Genomic DNA, 25,260 nt, shown 5'->3' with positions numbered 1-25,260 from the left:
GGTGGCTTGCTGTCTATTTATATTGGCCAGTGTTCATGTCACTTTCCAAATTAATGTCATTGGTTGGCTGGTTCCTGAAGGCAAGTGTGCCTTCCTCCTCTGATTTGCTTTACCCCTTACTTCCTACCAAGGAAGAAGGAGAGACTGGGAATACATCCTAGGTGGCCTGGTGCAAAAAGACCTAGAATCTTTCATCTTGGGCGGCTGAGGTCTGTGAGGGGCTGCTGAGCTGCATGCAGGATGGCAAATAATAAGGCCTAAACCAATATTAACGATGCCTAACTATGGATGGTGGGAGCACGGTTTTTTCTTACTTCCATTAATTTATATTTTTTCTAACTTTTCTATAATGAGCACCCTTTTCTTTTATAACTTGGAAAATTAGGTCTATTTCTCTAGTTCACACCCCACCATCTTTATTTATAGAAAACCTGAACAATCATTACACATAAACTTCCTATTAGTGTGTTTTTAGTGGGGGAAAAAAATGTTTTCCAAGCACGTGTGAGTGAATGGAAACATACGGCAGGAAATATTCCCTAGAAAGTTATATCCACATAATTCTACGAAGAGTGAGGGAGAAATTTGCTAGGGGTAAGATTTCCCAAGAGCTTCTGGGGAAAATGGTAACAGGCTCTTATAGGTGGGAGGCGAGAGTGGCACGAGATGGTGTTTCGGTGAGGAGAATCACCTGGCAGCCTGCCTGGGCGGGGCGGTGGCAGGCAGGAAAGGTGGCCGCGGGCCAGGGCCGGGGCGGAGCAGGAAACGGCGGCGCGCGGAGCGGGAGGCGGAGCCGCGGGGAGCTCCCAGGTGGACAGGAGCCGGGCGGTACCTGCCCGCGGAGCCGGACCGGTCCTCCCGCCGCGCCGCACGCAGTGAGCGGAAAGCGGGGGGATTCCTTGGAGAAGTGGTGCGCCCTGAACCGGCCGCTGATGAAGACAGACACATTGTCCCTGGAGCCCCTGAGCTGAAAGGGACCGGAGAGGGCCGGCATGAGCCCCGAGCTGCCCGCACCTTGGCTGCTGCTCTTCACCTGGCTCCCAGCAGGTGAGCCGTGGGAAAATGGGTCCCACCAGGGGCCCAAGGGGAGAGGAAGCCATTGTTGCCTGGCCTTGCAGAGCTGGCCACAGGCAGGACAGCGGAGGCCCGGGCCGCGCTCAGGTGGCTCTTGGCACGGGCGCCAGGAGTTGCGGGGACTGAATCGAGTTTCTGTCTGTGGGAACCTGTTGTTTTCTTCTTTTATTAGCCTAGGCCCTTCCGAAACAGGTGCAACTAAGGAAGAAGCCAGGAGCCTCTGGGCTTCTCCTCCTGCTCTTTAGGCACTTCTTGGTCTCTAAAGCCAAATTGATAGAGGCGGAAACACCACTCTTACAATTCCTAATTGTAATTCCTAATTCCCACTTCTGACCCTGGGCACCCCATCCTCAGAATTAGGACTTTGTAGCCAGCAGTCATCTAGGTCAAAAGAATAATAAAAGAAGCCTTACAGACAAAAATCCCATTAGGGTATAAAACCCAATCCTTAAATCACCAGCATGATGTTTCAAAAGCTGTTCTATTTTTACAAAGAATATTGAACGCTCAACATTTTTCAAACACAATGATTATAACCAAAGGGTATATTCTTTTTTTTTTGAATTTTATTTTTATACAGCAGGTTCTTATTAGTTATCTATTTTATACATATTGGTGTATATATGTCAATCCCAATCTCCCAATTCATCCCTCTTTCCCCCTTTGGTATCCATACGTTTGTTCTCTACATCTGTGTTTCTATTTCTGCCTTGCAAACCGGTTCATCTATACCATTTTTCTAGATTCTACATATACGTGTTAATGCATGATATTTGTTTTTCTCTTTCTGACTTACCTCACTCTGTATGACAGTCTCTAGGTCCATCCACGTCTCTACAAATGACCCAATTTCATTCCTTTTTATGCTGAGTAATATTCCATTGTATATATGTACCACATCTTCTTTATCCATTCATCTGTCGATGGGCATTTAGGTTGCTTCCATGACCTGGCTACTGTAAATAGTGCTGCAATGAACATTGGGGTGCATGTGTCTTTCTGAATTATCATTTTCTCTGTGTATATGCCCAGCAGTGGGATTGCTGTGTCATATGGTAATTTTATTTTTAGTTTTTTAAGGAACCTCCATACTGTTCTCCGTAGTGGCTGTATCAATTTACATTCCTACCAACAGTGCAAGAGGGTTCCCTTTTCTCCACACCCCCTCCATCATTTGTTCTTTGTAGATTTTCTGATGATGCCCATTCTAACCGGTGTGAGGTGATACCTCATTGTAGTTTTGGTTTGCATTTCTCTAATAATTAGTGATGTTGAGCAGCTTTTCTTGGCCAGCTGTGTGTCTTCTTTGGAGAAATGTCTATTTAGGTCTTCTGCACTTTTTTGGATTGGTTGTTTGTTATTCTAATATTGAGCTGCATGAACTGTTTATATATTTTAGAGATTAATCCTTTGTTCTTTGATTCGTTTGCAAATATTTTCTCCCACTCTGAGGGTTGTCTTTTCATCTTGTTTATAGTTTCCTTTGCTGTGCAAAAGCTTTTAAGTTTCATTAGGTCCCATGTGTTTATTTTTGTTTTTATTTACATTACCCTAGGAGGTGGGTCAAAAAAGATCTTGCTGTGATTTATGTCAAAGAGTGTACTGCCTATGTTTTCCTCTAAGAGCTCTATAGTGTCTGGTCTTACATTTAGGTCTTTAATCCATTTTGAGTTTATTTTTGTGTATGGTATTAGGGAGTGTTCTAATTTCATTCTTTTAATGTAGCTGTCCAGTTTTCCCAGCACCACTTATTGAAGAGACTGTCTTTTCTCCATTGTATATCCTTGCCTCCTTTGTCATAGATTAGTTGACCATAGGTGTGTGGGTTTATCTCTGGGCTTTCTATCCTGTTCCATTGATCTCTTTTTCTGTTTTTGTGCCAGTACCATATTGTCTTGATTACTATAGCTTTGTAGTATAGTCTGAAGTCAGAGAGTCTGATTCCTCCAGCTCCATTTTTTTCCCTGAAGACTGCTTTGGCAGTGTCTCCATACAAATTTTAAGACTTTTTGTTCCAGTTCTGTAAAAACTGCCACTGGTAATTTGATAGGGATTGCATTGAATCTGTAGATTGCTTTGGGCAGTATAGTCATTTTCACAATATTGAATCTTCCAATCCAAGAACATGGTATATCTCTCCTTCTGTTTGTGTCATCTTTGATTTCTTTCATCAGTCTTATAGTTTTCTGAGTACAGGTCTGTTACCTCCTTAGGTAGGTTTATTCCTAGGTATTTTATTCTTTTTGTTGCAATGGTGAATGGGATTGTCTCCTTAATTTCTCTTTCTGATCTTTCATTGTTAGTGTATAGAAATGCAAGAGATTTCTGTGCATTAATTTTGTATCCTGCAACTTTACCAAATTCATTGATTAGCTCTAGTAGTTTTCTGGTGGCTAAAGGGTATATTCTTAAAGTAAGCAAATTGCTAAATGGACAGACTTCAGAAAGTGGAGCTCCAGGTGTTCATGAACCAACCATGCAGTGTGAGTAGCCAGGATACTGAGGTGGTCAAATAATACAGACTGCTGTATTTGCCTGGCATTCGTTAAATGGAATCCTACCTGCGTGACACATTTTAGAAGCAAAGAATGCTGAACACGGAAAGATCCTAAGTCCAGGAAGAAATACAGTTTACATTGTGACATATACACACATATATGAGATTTATAAAATAGGAACAAAAGGTACACACACACACACACACACACACACACACACACACACACACACACACACAAAACCAGTTACTATGTTGGATAAAAGAATAACAAATTAACATTAAATATTACTTTAATAACATTTAAATTCATAGAAAGTAATCCCCAAATTAACAGTATTAAATAGAAAGATCCAGTAAGTTGATTTTCTCAAGACCCACTGCAAACTGAGGTATGAACTTTGGATAACCCTGCATTAGAACATATTCATTTTGGTCTGTCACCTTGTTCTCTTCTGTTTCTAAAGAAAAGTCAACCCAGCTCTCTGATTAGCATCCAAGTTTCTGCAGTTGCGAAGTGTGGGTCAGGAAAGAGATTATGTCAGATGTGGGTACTGGCTAGTTGGTGTGGCTTGGGGCCTCTGATGAAGCCTCTGAGGTCAGGAAGTCCTGTGAAGTTACCAGAGTCTTTATGTTTGGAGCTGTGGAGAGATGGATTGTCAGAGGGTTTTGTGTGTGTGTAATTCTCCAAACTGTTTTTCCTTAAAAAGAAAGAAGTTTTTTTTATCACACAAGTGATATTTGCTTCTTAAAACAGAGCCTTAAGGTAAGGCTAAAGTAAGTTCCTATAGCTCTTTGCATTATTGGCTAATAGCTCTGGTTACCTTCATCCAATCTCAAAGTTTATTCCTGGAATGAAAAGTTTAGATTCTACCCCCCGCCCCCCCCACTGCCAAATTCTAAAAGGTTGTGTGTTGTTTGTGCTTTTGTGAATATTTAAAAAGATCTTAGAGGGGTGTTAACTTATAGATCCACGTAGCTATCAACTTATATTATTCTTTAGGAAATCAGACAGCTGACTTCTAAGGGACAAGATTCTTAGCATCTAGACCAGGAGCTTCCCCTTGGTGGTCGGGGTGAAGGTTGGGATCATACTGAAAACCTAATGACATCTTGGTCCCTGATACAGTAGATAGTAAAAAGTAGAGCTTCTCAGGTGTTGGATAGGGGACTGTCCACTCGACTCCTCCCTTGCCCCCACCCCCCTGCCGTGAGGCTCCCTGAAGTACCTCCCAGAACCCCAGTTCTCTGCGAACACAAGTAGAAATCACTCCCAGTCCTTGTCTTCTCCTCCCAGCCAGTTTTACAGATAAGGAAATCTGTGTCCAGGGAAGTCAGGCATCTCAAGTTGACACAGTGGAGTTGGTTTGAGAGCTGGGACGACGGGAACCCTGGCGTCCTCACTCTTAGTCCATTGCTCTTTCACCTATTTCATACCATGGAGCAGGTTTGTTTTGCCTAATTGAATCCTGGTAGAAATAGAAATTGACTACCTCCTGGAGGTATAACCAGATGTTAATTATTAAACCTCTTGCCTCAACAACAGTATAGTGGGATGAGATGCTGGGTAATTACTGTACTGTCTGACTAAGTTTCTTTCAGCCTAATACTTTATTTCATTATTTGAAGTCCTTAGGGGAGAAATAAGATTGTGTGTTTTAAGAATTAGGAAGACTCTGATCATGTCTTGTCTTTCTCCAGTCCTCGTTTCTGGATCTTCCAATCTACAAATCTTAGGGTAAGGTGGGGTCAGAGGAAAGCATTCTACACTTTCTTCATTTCCCAAACCCAGTTAATCACCATGTGCTATTGCTTAATCCCAGCATCTTAACCATCTCCTTGCCTCTAGGCCTGCTACCTCTCTGCCTAGTTTCAACCATCCTCTACCCAGATGATAGGTTAGCCTACCTGGATTAATCTTTCCCACCTTCACTTGAGTCCTCCAAGAACGTCTACTAGATCCCCATAGTTTATATGAGTGGATTAAAGCTCTTTGGAATTCAAGCCTCACTCATTATGGCCTCACTAACATGGGCAGCCTTGTCTCCACTACTATGAGCGTGCTTTTGCACCCCCTCTCCCCCCAACATACACCCTTCTTCCTTGCTTTTTGTCTGGCCATATTACAAATGTTTGACTTTAACCATTTGTTTTCTGTACTTTCAGAGCACTTAAACTTTGTTCCAAGCAGCTTAGCCTGTCTTGTATGAATTTATTTGTTTGTTTATTCAGCAAAGGTTTAATGCACACCATGTGCCAGACGTAGTCTCAAACAAAAGCAGACACGGCTTTGGTCCCCATGGTGCTTATGGTCTAAAGGAAATACAAGCAAATGTAGAAATACAACTATGATAGGGACTATGAGAAAGAGATACAAGGTACCACAAGAGCATGTAATAGATGGATTTTGCTCATTCAGGAGGTCCTCCCTGGAGAAATGATGCTCACATTGAGAGCTGAGGGGTGATCATCCCAAACAAATGAATAGCATGTGCAAGGCTGCTGGATAGGAGCTCAGTGAGAATGAGAGGTGGCAAGAATATCAGTGTGACTGAGAGGAGGAAGCCACCGGACGTGTGGTGGAAAGGAGGCCGGGGATGGGTAGGACCAGATATGCATGGCCTCATGGGTCATGGTGGAAGGCTTTGTATTTATCATAAGAACAATGGACAGCTTTTGGAGATATTTAAGGAGAAAGAGTTGGGAGATGGGTGTGAAATCCACGTGGAGGAAAACCAGAGTATGTGCAGGTACCAGTTAAGCTGAAGCAGTATCCAGGCTGGAAGTGATGGTAGCTTGTGCTAGGGTGACGGTGATGATGGAGAGACAGAGATTCTAGAAATACTTAGGAGACAAATAAACCCAATTTGATAATAGATTTTATATAGAGTGAGGAAGAAAGAGATGTCAAGGACGATTCCTAGTTTTCAGTCTTGTCCACTCACTGAGATGCGAAATAGGGAAGAAGCCCAAGTTTGTACAGAAGGAATAGGATTTAGATTCGGGGTCTGATTTAGATTCTGAAACAACCAAGAAGAGCTATGAGGAGGATTTGGACCCGTGTGTCTTCTTGGCTCTTATTGTACAGTAGTAGGATTTGTTATTCAAAACTCTACCAGTTTCTAAGCCATCCTATAAAGCTTAGCCATGACCAGAGGTACCTTGCTTATCCGTTTACTTATGTATTGTTGACTTTCCCCAAGAGTATAAGTTCCAAGAGTACAGGGACCTTGTCTCTCTCATTAGCTACTTTACCCCCATCGTCTGGAACAGCTTCTGGCTCATAGTAGGTATTCAATAAATGAGTGAATGAGTGACCTGAAGGCCCAGGGCACACAGAAATTTGTCATTGTGGTGAGACTTAAATTTGCATGTGCTCTGAGATTAGCATGTGGGGACACAGATGAGTCACTGAGTCACAGACACTGAGCGTCTGGCTTTGGGAAACCCCAAGCATCTGCCTCTCAACCAGGTCTTGTTGTCCTCTACCCCTAATAACCAAAGGATATCAAATTCAAACCACCTGAGGGGCTATTTTTTTCACCTAGTAGTTTATCAAGAAATTTTTAAAGATTGATATTTCCCCTGTTGGAAAGATTGTGGTGAAACATGGGAGTGTCACACCCTGTTGATGGGAATATAAATTTCTTTCCTGAATTATCTATTAAAATATAAAAGTCTTATCCCCTTTGACCCAGCACTCTCTCTTTGAGAAATACATCCTACTAGAATAAAAGCATGCATGTGAAGAGTTACTTTATATAATATAAAGGTGTTCATTTCAACAAATTATTTCAGCATTGTTTGTAATAGTGAAATATTAGAAACAACCTAAATGCCCATCATTAGAAAAATGGGTAAATTATGGTTCATCCATGTAGCAAATTTTCATGCAGCCACTAAAATTTAGATCCATATATACTGAGATAGAATATAATGATATCTCATTAGTTTGAAGAAAAAACAAAGTTGCAGGTCAATGTACATAATATGATTAATTTAAAAAAAAAAAAACCGTGTAGGAAAAGATGTGGAGGGTAGACACCAAATTATGGTGCCTCTGGAGAGTAGAGTTCATGGTGAGCAAGGATGAACATTTTACTTTATACCCTTCTCTGTTGTTTGAAGTTTCTTATTATTTATCTTATAAATAAAAAAGGAAGAAAGGGGTTTCCCTACAAAATGGTTAAAATAAATTTGTGAATGTCTCTTAAAGGGTTAAACCTCCACCATTAGGAAACTTATCCAGAAGGCAGGTGGTACAATGGAAACTGTAGGATTTGGGATTTTAGAGGTATACGCTTATATCTAGTTTCGCTATTTACTAGCTGTGTGGCTTCAAACCGGTTACTTAACCTCCCTGAGGATTTTCCTCATCTATGAAATTGAGATAAAAATAAGGCTGATCTCATGGGGGTTTGCCAAGGTTAAACTACGTACTGCATAATGAAGCCCCCAATACCATGCTGACCAACACTGAAGTGCTCAGTAGTTACCAGTTTCCTCCCGAGGGTAGACATAGGCTTCTGCCACCCCAAGCCTAACAACTGTCGAGAAGCACCCCCAGACCTTTGTTAAACGTGCAATACGTAGACATAATTCCTCCCCCGCCCCAACCTGCTTCTTTCTCCCCTTTTCTCCTCTCCTTGCTCTCTCCGTCCCTTACTTCTTGTCCATGCATTGCCAGGCCCTCTTCCCCTTGATTCCTCTTCTGTTTGCACTGTTATCTGAGGAAATGTAACAAATACTGATGTAAATATACTTGGGGAGATAGCTTGCCCTGACATAAACTCTGATAGGATTAAACCTGTGTACTTTTTGTTAACCTGATTAGTGGAGCAGAGGTGCCTGGGTGCCTGAAAAACAGGAATCAAGACCTTCCATCGGAGGCACCATTAGGCAACTGCCCCTTGCTGGGAAAGACCTTGCTCTCCTCCCTGCCTGCCACTCCCTTCCAAGCAAGACCCTTCATGTGGAAGTGAGGGGAAATGCCATCCAGTTCCCTGAAAAGGATTCTTAGTTTAAAAGGAAAAGAAACTTTTGTATCTGTATCCCTGTACTGTATGGATAATATGTTCTAGAAACTATAAAACATCTTGCCCACTCTGATACTACACAGGGAAGACAGGCTGAATAAATAAATGTGCAAAGATCTGCATCTATTTGGGAACACATGGCATTTAGTTGTAAAGATACTCTTTTTTTTTATTGGTATATTTACCTTCCACTTCAACGCGGGATGGTAGTCCCCACTCTGCTTAGCAGCGTAGTCTTGGAAAGTACCTCATGGTGGGAAACAGAGAATCCCCTTCTCCTTCCCTCCTTCCCATGAGCTCTGCTATCTCATCTGAAGTTACCTTTCCACCCTTACAGATCTCCCTTCCTCTTTCACAGAGACAAACTGTGAATGGGTTTGCCAGGTAAGACGCAGCTTTAAAAGCTTTTAATGCACTAACTCATTTTGCAAAGAGAAGGCAGTAATGATAGCTTACATTTGTATCATTTTAATTCATTCAAAATGCTTTTGCATGCTGTTCTCAATTGCTCTCAACCTCTTGAAGTGGGCAAGATAAGAACAAATGATACAAGTAACAGCTATTGTGTATTGAGTGTCTATTATGTGCCAGGCTCTTTGCTAAATGCTGGACATATTTATCTCATTTAACCCTCACTATTACCCTATCAGGCACATATTATCATCATCCCAATTTTGCATATATAGAAGCAACTGTAGTTTGGAAATAACTTGTCAGGTCTTTTAGCTAGCAGGGGAGTGGAGGCAGAATTTGAACTCAGAAAATCAGTCTCCAGAATTCATGTTTTCAGGAGAAAATTATAGACACAACTAGGCAATTAGATGGTGATGAACTGGGGAGAAGGAGATGCCACAGGATGAAGGGAATTTAAGAACAGAAAGAAAAATTAAGAATTTGAAAGCCCGTAGTACCAGGTTTAAAAGAGCAAGGATGCAACCAGGACACTTATCTTTTTGAATCTCTTCATATTTTCAGCCCAGATTCTGCTGCCCTTAGTCTCTTCTTGAAAACTTTACCTGCGTAGTAGTGTGCGTGTCCAGTGTGGTTAGTTTTACAGAGAAATTAGAGGCTAAAGGAAAAGATAGGAGGTTTCTGCCTTTGAAATGGTCTGTCTTGCTACTTCCTCTCTCTTCCTCCCAATCTGGAAATTCCTCCTGCTTTTTGAGAGTCCAGTGCCTGACTTCTACTTGGAAAGTCAGGCTTGCCTTCTTAGGAAAGATTGGATTTGGTGTGAGCAAGACCCGAGTTCAAATCGCGAGGCTGAGAGGGCTTGGTTTGTTACAGTCTCTGAACTTTTGCCCACAGATATGAGCAGGGCTGACCCCACCCTAGGGAATTTTGTGAGGATTAGAGACGATGTATGTACATCACCTGGTACACAGTAGATGCTGAAACCCAGAGCAACAGCTGAGAAGAAGGGAGAAGGGTTTGCTGGTCGCTCGGTACCTTTTGGCCTGAGACTCTCCCGCACTCTCCATGTGAGGGTGGGCGAGGGGTGAAGGTCTGGGAGCTGTACAGGATGCTGTAGGGCCAACAGACCGCTGGAGGGAGTGTGAATGAGTTCAATATTGTCAGATATGTGGGAACCTGGCGTATTTCAAGGCTTGAAGTTCACATAAGGCATGAAATTAAAGAGAGGATAAAAGAGAAATACCAGGCAACAAAGCCAGTGCTGACGTTGGTAAAGGTGAGTCAAGTCACCCCACGTGTGCTTTGTCCATAACAAGAGCATTCATGGAAAAGAAGCTGAGTGCGCATTTGGTAATGAAGGTGATCACCCTTGTCCCCATTCTTCTGCCTCAGGGTGTCAGATTCAGCCATCTTCAAAGCTACCCCAGAGCAACTTCTGGCTCCAACCAAATACCCTCTCTGACTCCCGGCAAACCTGCACTACCCCCCTGCAGATATTCCACCTCTATACAAATAATGTTGACTGGAGTCCTTTGAATAAACTGTCATTTGTATTGAATTACCATTCAGCAAAATAAAGAACATGTAGTTTATTAGTCACGGTATTAGAGTAACTGCTGCCCGTTGTATATTAATTATTGCTCGTGTAGCCTGGCCCCGTGCTCTGATTATTTGCAAGCTATTGAATACCAAACATCTTCCTTTATTTAAAGAATAGCCGGGTAGAGTGGCAAGAGACTGCTCAGGGGCAGAATCTTGGCTCCAACCCCCTTGGAAAATGAATGACCACAGTCAAGCCACTTGCCTTATCCAATCCTAGATTTGCTGTGTATGCACCGGCACAACTTGTTTCCTCCCAGGGCTCATATTTAGGGAGTAAATGAAAATATTTGAAAGTGCTTTGTGAACCTAAGATTTTGTTTACACCACAATTCAATGTTTTTCTCTCTATTCCAATCCATGCGTGTTACTGAACAAAATAAGCTAGTGTTGACAGTGCCATCCTATTCATTGTCAAATCTTACCTGTGGCTGCTTCTGGTATTCAGTTAAAGCTGTGTTGGGTGAAAGCTCCAAGGCCTACTTCACGTCAGTTCTGGAAAAAACCAAAGAGGTGGTGAAGGTGGAGAAGCAAAAATAAAAAATCAGATTATGAAATAATCCTTGTTAGGCTTGAGATCCTAGTCATTAGCTCTTCCATTCTGATTGGACTGATTTCCAGGAACACTACAGCTAGTAGAGACAGCAGCTATTTCCCCCAAACTCCTCAAGGCTTATTTTCAAAGTGATGTTCTTTTTCCATTCACAACTAAATAAGGAAGTTATCCATCTTCCTAAAAACATCACTTTCACCTTATTACTCTTCTTCAGGAAAGCCTTCAGTGATTATCCATTAACTGGAAATAGACTCTGGAGTGCAATTTACACTCCACCCCACCTCCCCACTTCCTACTCCCCACAACCAGCTCGCCTTATTTATCCTCTGTCTATAAAGCCAGAGGCACCAGCTGGGTTGGTTCCCTCCAGGTTCTCCAAGGAACTGCCCCTTCCTGATAAGGGCCTTTGCTCACTCCTTTCTTCCATCCTGACACAATGAGTCTCTCTGCCCTTTCCCTATTTTTCACATATCATGTTTTTTTTTGTTTGTTTTTTTGTGTTTTTTTTGCGGTACGCAGGCCTCTCACTGTTGTGGCCTCTCCCGTTGCGGAGCACAGGCTCCGGATGCGCAGGCTCAGCGGCCATGGCTCATGGGCCCAGCCACTCCGCGGCATGTGGGATCTTCCCGGACCGGGGCACGAACCCGTGTCCCTGCATCGGCAGGCGGGCTCTCAACCACTGCGCCACCAGGGAAGCCCTCACGTATCATCTTAATCCTACTTGGGTTTTAGGGTCTAGCTTAAATCTCTTCCTTCTATGATGCTTCCCACCCACAGGTCTCCCCCACACTGCTGCAGACCCTCTCTCTAGCATGGCTGTCACTGGCACATCCTCATTACAGCCCAGCCCTGGAGATGGCTCAGGTCATTTCTGGGGACCAGAGCCTGTCCCAAGCAACATTCTGCTACCTCTCTGTGGACATCAGAAAAGTGGCTGCTGGTGGCCATCACAAACCATGGTGGCTGTCTTATGAGGGTTGTGTCCAGAAGGCGACGCAGGACCCAGAACCATGTGGCTCTGGCCGTTGAGCCAGGCTCACCCAGCTGCTCTATAACAGGGGTGACTGTATTTATTTTGTTTATGGGAGTTACTCAGTCAAAATGAAGGTAGCTCTACCTGAGAACTCTATTGGAGGGACTCCCAGCTTGAACCCCTTTCTCCTTGGCCCTCATAATTAGGGAAAAAAGGAAAAAAGACTCATACAGTGTCACTAACATGGCAGCATATATGCCAGCACCTTGCCAGGTACCATGCCAAGTGCCAGGAGTGGGTTATCTCATTGCATTCTTGCAAGGACCTGATTAGGTTAGTACTATTATAATCTCCATTCATAGCTGAGGAAACACAAGCTCAGAGAGAGTAAATAACTTGTCCAATGTCCAAGTGAGTAGTACAGTTTGATTTGAACCCAGTCGTATCTGAGTCCAAAGCCTGGGTTTACTTTAGCTAGTCTACACCGGTGGTTCTCAAAGTATGGTACCCATCAAAGTAGTATCAGCAACTCCTGGAAATTTGTTAGAAATATAAGTTCTTGGGTCCCACCCAAGTCCTACTGAATTAGAAACTCCTGCTGACAGTGATCTGGGCTGTCACGAGTCCTCCCGGTGGTGCATGCTCAAGTTTGAATACTACTGCTCTACACTAAACCTCCTATGAGAAGGCCGCTATAACTTGGCCTAGAATCCATATTGACATAGGAACATTTGAAGATGCTGGTTATGTGTGCACTTCTGACCATGTCAGAGTCCCACCTGACATCTCTGTGCCACCTGGTTCCTCATCAACACACACTTGGGCTTTCAATATATCTGTAGATTTGGAGGGTAAGGGGAGAAAGTTTTTAAAAAGTAAAAAGAAAAATTGTTCCTTCAAGTCTTTTGTGATAAAATTTGTCACAGTCTGATCATTTTTTTATTTTCTTTATGCTTATGTCGACCAGTTGAACTGCCACTTTTCACTGGTCATTCATTCTATCATTTATTCAACAAACATTTGTTGGGTGCCAAGGAGGTGACAGGCACAGTATGAGGCTCTTGTGTTTGAACAGTGAGTCAGAGGCAAACCCAGTTGGCCTTCTCAGAGCCTACAGTAGACAGGCCATCCCCAGGAGTGTGAAATGCTCTGCCTGTGGGCAGGATGAGGCACTTCGGGAAAACAGAGGAAAGCCCCTCTCCCAGACTTGTAGTCAGAGGAGGCTTCTTGAGGAGGTAAGGGTGCAGCTGAAGACCTAAGAAAGAAGTAGTACTTAGCCTGGTGAAGGGAGTGGAGTGGCAGCTGGTGATGTGGAAGAGTGCTCCAGCCAAGAGATGTGCATGTGGGAGCACCTGGGGAAGACAGCAGTCCTAGCACGGGAAAGACTGAGGCAAGTCCAGAGTGGCTGAAGCCCCAAGTTGGGGTGGGCATGAAGGGAGATGAGGCCACAGAGAAAGGCTGAAGGCAGACGTGACTGGCCTCCTAGGCCAGGGTACAGAGGTTGAACTTTATCCTTAGGGAAATGGGAAAACATTTTAAGAAGAGAAGTGACATGAAAAATTCTATATATTAGCAAAGTCACTCCAGTACATACATGACCTTCTTTTTTTTTTTTTTTTTAAAGAAGATGTTGGGGGTAGGAGTTTATTAATTAATTAATTTATTCTTGCTGTGTTGGGTCTTTATTTCTGTGCGAGGGCTTTCTCTAGTTGTGGCAAGCGGGGGGCCACTCTTCATCGCAGTGCGTGGGCCTCTCACTGTCGCGGCCTCTCTTGTTGCGGAGCACAGGCTCCAGATGCGCAGGCTCAGTAGTTGTGGCTCACGGGCCTAGTTGCTCCGCGGCATGTGGGATCCTCCCAGACCAGGGCTCGAACCTGTGTCCCCTGCATCGGCAGGCAGACTCTCAACCACTGCGCCACCAGGGAAGCCCCATGGCCTTCTTCTAATATCGTTTCTTTATCATTGTTGGATGTGTTATCACTCCCTGTGGACTGGGAGCACCTTGGGAGTCATGGTTTTTGCTCTTTTTCTCCTCCATCTCCTCCAGGGTGTCTGTGCAGTTTCCGTCCCAACCCTGCCCAGGCTAAGTAAGAACACAGACAGCTTGTGAGCTGCTCCCAACCAGTCAGGCGGTGTGTTTGCTTGTGTGCAATGCTTTTATTGCCCCATGAATAGAAGTAGGTCACCCCTTAGAGACCTACCTAAGGTCTGCCTTCAGCATTGTCTCCTGCTCTTGGCTGCAGGGTGTGTGTCCTTGCTGGTGACAGTCCAGCACACGGAGCGCTATGTCACCCTGTTTGCCTCCGTCGTTCTCAAATGTGACTACACCACCTCTGCCCAGCTCCAGGATGTGGTGGTGACGTGGCGCTTCAAGTCCTTCTGCAAGGACCCCATCTTTGATTACTACTCTGCATGTGAGTGCCCTCATCCCTCCCCCCTGCTCTCCTGGAGTCCTTCTGTGAAGTACCGCCATTAGGGTGTAGGAATTATTTAGGATCACAAATCCTTATAGTGAGAAGAAGCCAGAAAGATCACTTAATACTGTCCCCTCGTTTTATAGATAAACAAACGGAGGCCAGGTAGATGAAATAACTTATTCAGGGTCACATAATATTTATTTATTTTAAAATTTATGTCTCACCTTGTTCTAAAATAAATGAAGGCAGCTTAGACTTTAAATAAAAGGCAGAGCAAGTTGTGACTCCTAGTTCATTCCTGGTTGCCCACCCATGCGCTAAGATGAGGATGTAGGTCTGCCTCTCATCACCCCCACCACCTCCGAACGCAGACAAGAAGACTCCTACCCGCCCCCCAATGACGCATGAGGAGTGGTCACTTGTGAGCCTCCCGCCCACTGCCACACTCCCTTCTAGAGCCAGCCTTCTTGGTGGACAGTCAGTCCTCTGTGGACTGAACACTCTCAGTGCTGGAGAGCTCCCTGGCCACAGGCAGCCTGTTCATTGTTGGACATCCCTGAGTGCTGTGCAGCTCTCCCCATGCTTAGCCAAGTCCTGCCTCTCAGTAACAGCTGCCCTACTCACATCAGTCCTGCTGTCTGGAACCAAAGCTCTTCCCTAGCTGCCCACCTCTGCCTCTCTCAAGAAACAAAGGAACCCTGATCCCCACCATCAGCCTGGGACAGTTAACCGTTAGAAATTCGGAGAATAGAAGTAGATACCCTGTTCACAGGAAGGAACTGAGCTTCCTGAGATGAGGAAAAGCAAGGGGAGACATCAGCTTTACCTTTTTTAGCCCTAATATCTTACAATATGAACTCCAAAACCTAACTGTCTGAGCCACCCACAGAGCCTGACATTGTCCCCAGAACACCCCTCTCTAAATTGAGGCATTGTTTCCTGGGGGTTACTCTTAAAATGCCTGCATTAAGTGGGAAGGTAGGAGGGACCGGCTGGTAGGCATTTATCATCAGCAGATTTAACAGCTCTCAAAACTTTTATTGTGAGGGCAGGTGGATGAACCATATGGGAGCAGATTCTGGAGTGACTTTGAAAATGAGGCAAGGGAAACTGGGGTGGGAGATGGGGATGCAGTCAGGATTTGGAAATGATGGCCTATTAGAGGGGTCTGGAGTCTTGCTGCTCAAAGTGTGGGTCATTGGTGTCACCTGGGAACTCATTAGAAATGCAGAATCTCAGATCCCCACTCCAGAATCAGAATCTTCATGGGGATGCATAGGCTCGGGAAAAATTGAGAACATTCATTGCTCTAGAAACCACTAAGGGCACCTTTCTTCATGGGAATTCCCCACTGCTGTGTGACGTAGGTATGTACTCTTTCCCCAGCATACCAGGCGGCTTTATCCCTGGGCCAGGACCCATCCAATGACTGCAATGACAGCCAGCGGGAGGTGCGCATCGTGGCCCAGAGGCGGGGGCAGAACGAGCCCGTGCTGGGGGTGGATTACCGGCAGCGCAAGATCACCATCCAGAACCGTGAGTGTGGAGGCAGCAGGGAACTGGGGGTGGAGAGGTGTGTAGACCAGGCCCAGAGGTCTGAGTCATTGTGGGGATTTCCCCTTTTTTTCTGCTGCCTGATGGTCTACTTGGTCACTTTCATTTTTTGAGGAAAGTGCCAAATACACAGAATGTGCTATATACCATCTGAAGTCATTACCCTGGAAGCTGGTCTCAGGCAAGAAGACATCCTACAGCTTTGGCTAAAGGTCAGGGAGTGGGTGATTTCCTTTGCTTTTCCAAGATGCAGGTCTAACGTCTGGCTCAGGCTCCCTTGATTCCTTCCACAAATTGCTCTCAGGGCCTGCTCGAACCCCAGGCCCCTGAGTTCCCCTCTGGCTACTTCTGTTGCCTAAATCTAAGGAAATAGGGGTTTCCAAGTAGATGGCCACCTTAGACCCTCGCCCTCCATTGGTAGAGGAAAGAGCATTGTGCTTAGAATCAAAAGACAGGGTGGGTGCCCCCATGCTTCCACTCCCTTGCTTAGTGACCAGCAGCAGATCCATTCTTTTCTCTGGCCTCTGTTGCCACATCTGGAAGATGGGCATAATGGCCTCTGTCTCCCCACACCAAAGTGAGTATCAAATGTGATACCTGAGAGCTATGTCTAAAGCATATGCATTGTTTGTGGGAGTACAGAGAGTAGTGGTCAGCCCCGGCTCTGGAGTCAGACTCAGGTGTTGGTCCCCGTTCTGCACTTACAGGGTGTGTGAACTTGGGCAAGTCCCTTCCATTTTTTTTAGCCTCAATTTCTGTAAGATGGGACTTGCCGTAGTACGTATCTCATAGAGAGTTGTCAAGATTAAGTGAGATAATACGTATAAAGCACTTAGCAAACATTAAGTGTGCAGTAAACTTCAATTATTATCACTCAACACTTTTGAATGGATGGGTCAGTGCCCCACATTCCTGTCTTATAATCCAGGACTGCTGCAATGGATTATTGGCACAGAATTCAGAGCGTATTTCAATGAGCTTTATGTGCAGTGTTAAATAAATATTGGCTGGTTAAAAGTGAAAAAAAAAAAAGTGGGAGAATACACCTAGAAGGACACTCAGGGTACTCTTAGCAACAATGTGAGGAAATCAGTGAATATTCTATGACTGTTGAGGTAGATCAAGCCAGTTTAAAAATTGCTTCCACCTTTGTGTATAATACTTTGGCTATAATACATAAGTCTGATCCATTTACATTCAACCTCAGACCTTCCCAAGTCAACCCTTGAATGCTCAGCCTTAGGGAACATCTATCCTTTTCCAGTTTCTAGGTGCATCCTCAGAGGTTCAGGGTGACTCTGCTTTCTCCAGAGCCCACAGAATTAGCTCCTATCTGACCCCAAAGTTTAAAGTCTCCTTTACAGTTTTTTTTTTTTTTTCATGGTTTACTTTCTTTATTTCACTTTGTATAACTGTTCCGTAGGATCAGAAAACATCTGTTGCAAAGGTGTGTGATCCAGGCTCTTAAGGCAGGTCTCCATTCCTAAATGCAGAGGTGGGGTCTGGATGCATGTTGAGAAATGGGACATTTTAAAGACAAGGATGAGAGGAAACACTGACCTACTCTAGGACACAGGGGAACTGGGACCCATCTGGAATCACGTACTGTGGTCTGACATAGGCGTCTCTAACATCATGTCACTTTCATTCATTTCAATTTCAAAGGTTTCTTCCAAGGAAGGTCTGGAATCTGGAGTTTTCCTTGAGGTTTCTAATGGTGCAAGCCCTGCTTCTTCCACTGTCTGTTTTTCTACTTCAAATTCCCTGAAATCCCACGGAGGTGAAATAATGTTCTTTAATGTCTTCATTGTATGCACATCAAAGTCGTAACATTTTAATTTGTCTTTGATGTCTGCTCCAATATAAGCTTCAGAATCACCAATGTACATTTCAATGCAATGACCAAGCATTGTAACAGAAAATGTATCATCTCGCCTAAGACCAAGGGCTTAAGTTTTCTGCAGACATGGCCCAAGTTGTTCAACAAAGGTTCCCATTTGTCAACTGTTACCTCATTCCCAATTGCTTTAATTTTTTCCAAAGCATCGAGAAACCATTTTTCCGCTGTTTTCCATTCTCCATTTTGAAATGCGACCACGCCAACCTCATGCATAACAAAAGGGTCTTCTGGTGCGATGCTTAGAGCTTGGCCAAAGAATCTTTCAGCCAATTTTGAGTTATTGGTCAATCCATATTCTAATCCAATATAAAGCATTGGCAAATGACACACAGAAGTCAGCTTGTAGCACATTTTAAAATCACAGTTATAATAATGTCTTTCAGCTAAAGACACGACCACATCCAGATTCTCCTGCAAACCATCTACAGACTCGGGGATAACAGTTTCACTAGGTTTATTATACTTTTTCAATTTGTTCTCAAATAGAAAACGTAGCAATTCCTGTTCTTCAGTACAGAGCTTGCTAAGAGGTAGTGATTCAAGAAGTTCTTTTTCTTCTTGGGCTGTCAACATGTGGTGTGACGTTAAAAGATCAAATGCTTCAAAGCAGTAGACGTCAAGCTTCAAAGCTTCTTTATAGCTGTAAGTAGCGAGGGTTCGGTTATCTAGAGCATCATAGATTTTTCCTCGTAAAAGACAAATAGAACTCTTTATCGAGGACTGTGACATTTCCCAGTCACTGGAGGGGTCTTTCAAGCTACTTTCATCCTTCAAGCATTTCCCAAACAGTCTTTTGCTGATCGGCTCCTCCAGATCAAGAATGTCAAGAGCCTGCTGGTGTTCTTTTGCAGCAAAATGGCATCTAGCTGCAAGGTAGCGACATGCTTCATACAATTTGTCCAGTTTTCGTGACCGAAGTGCATGAGCTGCCCTATGATACTGGGCTGTCAGGTAAAGACACTGAGCCAACCAGTAAATGTCCTGGGGTTCCTCATGAGAGAGTGAGGCTACTTTATCTGCCCAAAATAGAGCACTCTGATACTGCTGCTGGTCCAGGTACTGCCGGACGCGCTTCCGCAGCCGCTCCAGGTTCATGGCTGCGTGGCCGGGGTCCGGCGCGCACCCTCCCTCCTGCTGCCCGCCGGGCAGACCCGGCCCCCGCGCCGCCACCGCCCCAAGCCCCAAGCCCGGGACCGACCCCCTCCTTTACAGTTTTTGAAGGATGAAAGTGCCCATAGGGGATGGTCCCTGATTTTCTTTTTTTCTAATTTTGCGCAGCACTGTCTACTACTTCCCCTCCCAACCACGTTTGGGTCAAACTCTGCCTCCTTCTTACTCCCATGGGAAAGCGGTATTTCCCCTTGGTCTTAATTTTTAACCTCAGGCTTGTTGTGACTTCTTGGAGCCCTTGTTTTCTGATACTTTTATGCCTGTGTTTGCATCATTTGAGAAGACCCTGTCAAATCAGTTCTTGGATAATTTAAAATATTAACATATCTGAATGTCCTCATTACTCTGACATCCCTGAAATAATCCTTATGCCTCTAATAAAATTGGGGCAGATTTATAACACACATTAACCTTGGAGGGGGAATTTCTTCCTAAGCACTTTCACCATTCTTCCAAGTCTGGGGCAAGCTTGTTTCTGGGAAAGGCAGTGGGTTTGGAAAATCATGGGGTAGGAAAAAACCGTAGGGATTGACGTAGAAAGAGAAGGAAACAGAAGTCGAAGTTAGCTCCAATGGTGTGTGACCTTGCATGTTTGTTTCATTTCCTCAGTAAATATTTCTTGACAAAGAGATAATAAAGAATTGCAGCTACGACTGCCAGCTGAGCAGGAGCAAGTCTTTAACTGAGGTCTTTAAGAATTTGAAGGTGTCCTCTGGTACTTACTGTGGCTGAAGTAGCAGGGACGTGGGAGCTGCCCTGATGCCTTTGACTGGACTTTAAGCGCTTTGAGGACAGAGATAGGTCTTGTTTGACCTTCCATAGAGTCTGATATAGTGCTGGACCCACAAAAGGTCTTTAGTGAACATTTGTTGCGTTTACTAAATGTGAACATAACATTCACCTATCTTAATGGGGTAGATGCTTGGTGCTCATGAAAACTGAAATTCTTTTCTTGAGTAACCTTTACTCTTAAAATATTGGCATTTCATCCTTACTTATTATTCAAGTTCATCTCACCTATCCTTTCAAGATGCAGAAGTATGTGTTTCCAGCTCATGAGGAATCCAGGCTGTGGAGTTTTCCACCCAGTTAGGAGAGGACGGTAGAGCTTGGTGGTTAAGGGCACCAGCTTTGGGGCAGAGACATGAGTTTGAACCTACCTCTGTTACCTCTCTCTGTTCTAGCTTCCTCTAGTCCTAGTTTCCTCATCTGAAATGCAGCTAATAATCCTACCCACTGTATCAGGATTAAGTTTGATTGCAAGTAAGCAAAAGCCCCAAATATTAGTGACTTAAACAATAAAGAAGTTTATTTCCGCTCATGTATAAATTTGGAGGTAGACAGACAAGAACTAGTGTGGTGGGTCTGTTCCATTATGTCCTCAGGTACCCAAGTTCCTTCTAGCTCACCAAGAATGTCATCTCCTTCCTCATGGTCCAAGATGGCAGCCATCACATTTGCTTTCCAGATAACAGAGTTGAAGAAGAAAGGGGCAAAGAAGTTCCTAAACTGTTTTTAAAAAAGTTCCTGGGAGCCATCATGTGACACTTCTGCTTATATTGTGTCCACCAGAACTGAGTCACATGTCCATGTCCATCTGTAAATGAGGATGGGAAATAGTGATTTTATTCTGGATGGCCATGTACATGACCAAAACTTCTATGATCATGAGAGAAGGGGAGAATAGACATTGGGAGATAGCTGGTAATCTCTACCTCACCCACTTAGGGTTGTTTTGGGAAGTAAATGAGGTGATGTATTCCAAAATCCTTTCAAGGTAGGGCTAGTAGTAGGGCTCAATGAATGGTAAGTTTTGCCACCTTTGTATTGTTTGGAGAAAGAAGAGAGTCTCAAATGAAGGAATTGAGGCCTTTCTCTGAACTATGAGAGGCCCTCTTGGGATGTGGAAGTACAATGCTGGGGACTTGAAGCGACCATAGATCAGATCCCTCTCCTTTAACCACTGGCACCTTCCCCTCCCCTGTTGCAGGAGCAGATCTTGTGATTAATGAAGTGATGTGGTGGGACCATGGAGTGTATTATTGCACCATTGAGGCTCCAGGGGACACGTCAGGAGACCCAGATAAGGAAGTGAAGCTCATTGTCCTGCGTAAGTGCTCCTGGAGCTTTCTATTCGGCCACTCCACTGTGACACTTTTACATACTGAAAAAAAAGAAAAACAGAAACACACAAGCCTAGGTTATTGTTGTCAGAGCCAGCCTCTGAAGTTCCCTTACCAAAGATAAACTTTTTTTTCTTTTTTTGCCTGTATGTTGCTTACCTTTAACCTATAGTTCAAGAGCTGTGTTGATCAGACCTCTACAATGTTACAACCTGAAGCATGCACCTGCATGTTTAGTTCAATCCCTGCTCGGCTTCTCTCTTGCAGACTGGCTGACAGTGATCTTGATCATCCTGGGGGCCCTCCTTCTGCTCCTGCTGATTGGAGTGTGCTGGTGCCAGTGCTGTCCTCAGTACTGCTGCTGCTACGTCCGCTGCCCCTGCTGTCCCGACCGCTGCTGCTGCCCCGAGGAAGGTGAGAGGGGACGGACGAGCAGTGCAGTGGGGTGGTGCAGGAGCCTTGTGCCCCAGACAGATCCATTTCATATGCCCAGGTCAAAACCTGGGGTTCTTCCAGGTTCTCCTCCATGCCCTTCTCCCGTCAGAGGCTCAGAGGTCTTTGGCCTCAGCGCAGGAAATTATGCTCAGGGAAGCTATGGAGCAAAGTGGGAGGACTTCTGCCTGTTCACCTCCTAGCCTGCCTAAGGCTTCGTTCAGGTGTCTCTGCCTACTGATCAGTGGCCCTGATGTGCCTGTGCTCCAGCATTTGCTCCCAGCACTGACCTTGCTTGGACACGAGGTGGCTGGAGGGAGTGATTTGCATAGAGCTGTGAGAGAGAAGGCCACTTCTCAAAGATGACTTGAAAAGAACAGATGAGAAGAGAGAGGTGTTGGAGCAGGGATTCTCAAACTTAAGAATCTCCTGGAGGCCTCCATCTGCAGAGTTTCTGATTTAATCGGTCTTGGGTGGCCCTGAGAATTTATATTTCTCAAAAGTTCACAGGTGATGCAATTCTGCCAGTCTGGGGGCCACACTTCGAGAGCCTCATTTTTAGACAAAGGAAAGAGGGGGCAGAAGAAGATCTTGCTCTAATGTGATCTTTCTTTGGGCTTAAGTTTGACCTTTTAAAACAGAATTGTGACATGCCATAAAAAATTTGGTGAAGGCAAAAGAAAAAGAATTATTCTACAAAGATCTTTCCTTACTAAAGAGATGGAATCAACAGCTTTAAATGGAAGGAGTTTTTTTTGTTTTTAAAGTAACATTTCCTTTTCCTGATGATATAAGTGAAGTATTACATTGTCGAAAATTTGAAATGTAGGAAAATGAAAAGACTAATCTAAGCACCCAGATATAACCACTCTTATCATTTTGGTCCATTTGAAAAGAAAACTTTTAAAAGAAAAAAATAAGAAATTGGCTGTTAAGACAGAAACAAAACCTAATCTACAAGGTCAAGAAGGTCAATGGTCTGAGTCTAGTTTCAGGCCTATGTTCTGAGGTTGCTGTCTTACAAGAAAAGAGAACTAACTTTTATTGGATGTCTGGTGTGTGTGGGCCCTTTGCATATATTTCCCTTTTGAATCCTCACAACCCTAGAAGGCAGGTATCATCATTATTTAACCATGAGGAGACTGAAGGTCAGAGGAGTCACACAGCTGGTAAGTAGCAGAAGTAGTGCAGCGTCGTATTCATGATTATCTGACTTATGAGCGCCTGAATTTCCCACGAGAGAGGCTGCCACGACCTATCTGTGTAGATCACTATGGGATTGGCTGAGATACCAATGAACTCCTTCAAGAGAAGAAAAATAGCAGAGAACTCAATATTGGGCCACGGAGCTTCCTACCGTTCAGAGGCCTCTGGGAGAGATGCCACGTAGAAGTCACTGCCGCTGGAGCAGAAATATGCAGACTGAGATGAGAGAAACTCTCCCAAGATACTTTCTTGGAGTCCCTAGGTCTGTGGGGTACTCAAAACAGTCAGGGCTAGGGACTCAGTCAGCACAAGCGATAAATGTATCCACTGTCAGTAAGCTGATAAACAGGTTCTGGGAGAAAGTGGTTTCTCCTAAGTGGTTAGAGGTCATTTAGAAGAACTGGTAAAATAAAGAAATGTGGGCCACAAATAAAAGATCCCTGAACTTGAGCAGATGAGATCACTTTCAAAGTGAGTCACTTGGGGAGTCTGTCCTGAGAAATTTGGTGATAAGAGGAGATTACATAGAGGGGGCAGGAGTTGTCAAGGAAAGCTCTTGGGTGGGGAAGAGGGTGTACGTGATCGTTGGGTTTTTTTTAGAATAAGGTAACCCTAAGCATATGTGTAGGCAGAGAACCAAGGCCAATAGAAAGAGAGTGAAGGGAAGCATTGTGAAGTGAGGCGATGACTCAGAAGGGATGGAGCCAGTGGGAGAGACATCAGGCTTACAGTGAAAGGATTACCTTTAGACAGAAAAGGAAAAGGAAGCCTGCCCTCTGAAGAGAGAGAGGAAGTTGTTAACACCTGGAAGATGATTGAAGTGTCAGGGAAGGAGCTGAGGGAGCGAGCTCACACCAGCCTGGCTCGATTTCAGCACATCAAAATTCTAGATGCAAAAGGCAGCTTCGAGAACGATGCCAGTGATTCTTGAGCTTCCGAGACCACAGCCCACCTCCCCAACCTGCTCCTACTTTCCAGTGAGAGTTAACAGAGGACCAGAGAGGAGAAAAATCAAAATGACACCAAGGTTTAGTAATCCTTGGTAATTCACTTAGTACTAGTAAACAACCTACAGTAGAACTTAAAGAAGAAAGTTATTGACACTGAATCTTATTTTTTTTCCGTGGGAACTGGAGCGACAACTTCCATCCCTAGATTGGTTGTTGACCCTCCTCCCCACAGAACCCCTAGGCGCACCCCGCAGTGGGCTATAGGCCACACGGAGAATCTCTGATCTATGCCACCCACCTCTCCATCCCCTCAGCTGAGGGAAGTGAGGCCTAGAGAGACTTTTCCACAGTTACACACAGCTTGTTAGTGATGAGCCCTGGACTAGACCTAGGTCTCTTGATTCCATGTCCAGGGCTGGTTCCTCTTCCTCAGCAAAGACATGTCATTAGCTGAAAGTTCATAGGGAGGGGAAGACATGAGAAGTTTAAACTGCTGCTCTGGAGGAGGGAAGTAGGGTCGCCAGATCAGTCAAGGAGATCTGCGCACATTGCGAGAAGGGCTATATGAGGTCAGTTGCCTGACTGTGCAGCCAGTGTGGGCCCAGGAAGCATTGGCTGGTGGTTTCCTAAAGCTGAAATGGCAAAAATTCAAGGGGCATGAGATTCTAGGATGCTCCTGAGGATGTCAGTGGAAGGACTGCCAGTCAATTTGGTATACTGTGTATACTGCCAGTATATGTATAAAAAAAAGGAATGTGTGACCATGGGTCAGAGAGGGCGAAGAACACACTGTAAGGGCAGGGAGGGGGTGGTAAGGAATAGTAAGAAGTTGGAGGTCCTCAGGGGCACCATGGGTGATGCACACAGAGGATGCTGGCTGCAGGTCTCTGCAGGAGGGGAGGTGTTGAATGTTATTTCTGCCACAAAAGGGTCTTCTTAAAGAACATGCCCTGGGTTTTCCTCAGAAATGAGGATGAATATGCTTTTGGTGGTCTAGTCTCCAAATGTGTACTTTTTGTCTTCTATGAGATCGAAGGTGAAAGAAGCGACTTATTTTAACAGTAACAGTGAGAGCCATGAGCTATTAGGCATTTCATGTGCATTACCTCATTTAACTTCAACAACTTTGTGAAGTAGGTATTATTATCCCCAGCTCAGATATGAGGAGATTGGGCTCAGACACTCTGGAAACTCACTCAAACTTACACAGCTAATACATGCTGGGATTCAAGTTGAAGTCCACGTGACCCTCAAAGCCTGTGTTTAACCTATCCCTGAGGACCATAATTCTCAGAATGTTGTTGAGAATCCACAATAGTCAACTCCAGTTCGACTCCCTGCATTAAAATCAGAGAGCTTGTT

At 44.4% G+C, this 25,260-nt stretch overlaps 2 protein-coding genes across 5 annotated transcripts in view; one reads left to right on the top strand and one right to left on the bottom strand.

The window, feature by feature from the left end:
* Positions 1-992: 992 nt before the first annotated feature.
* Positions 993-25,260, top strand: part of ILDR1 (immunoglobulin like domain containing receptor 1) — a gene marked incomplete at both ends in the record, with an annotated part of 40,290 nt that continues 16,022 nt past the window's right edge. For 3 of the 4 annotated variants that reach the window (XM_082839089.1, XM_082839088.1, XM_082839087.1), the window contains 5 exons: positions 993-1,047; positions 14,390-14,560; positions 15,950-16,099; positions 21,178-21,297; positions 21,578-21,724. In XM_082839089.1, coding sequence (XP_082695215.1) covers positions 993-1,047; positions 14,390-14,560; positions 15,950-16,099; positions 21,178-21,297; positions 21,578-21,724 — 643 coding nt within the window. The remainder of the gene's footprint in view (positions 1,048-14,389; positions 14,561-15,949; positions 16,100-21,177; positions 21,298-21,577; positions 21,725-25,260) is intronic. The other variant, XM_082839090.1, reaches the window with a different exon arrangement.
* Positions 17,507-19,174, bottom strand: LOC309961584 (cell division cycle protein 16 homolog). Its single transcript, XM_082839009.1, is given in 2 exon segments — positions 17,507-18,065; positions 18,068-19,174. Coding segments are annotated over 2 exon segments (1,395 nt in total). The 5' UTR covers positions 19,113-19,174; the 3' UTR covers positions 17,507-17,715.

This window comes from Leucopleurus acutus (assembly GCF_964270905.1).
Source record: "Leucopleurus acutus genome assembly, chromosome: 5".
NCBI lineage: Eukaryota > Metazoa > Chordata > Mammalia > Artiodactyla > Delphinidae > Leucopleurus > Leucopleurus acutus.
This window is presented reverse-complemented; position numbering and strand designations above follow the sequence as displayed.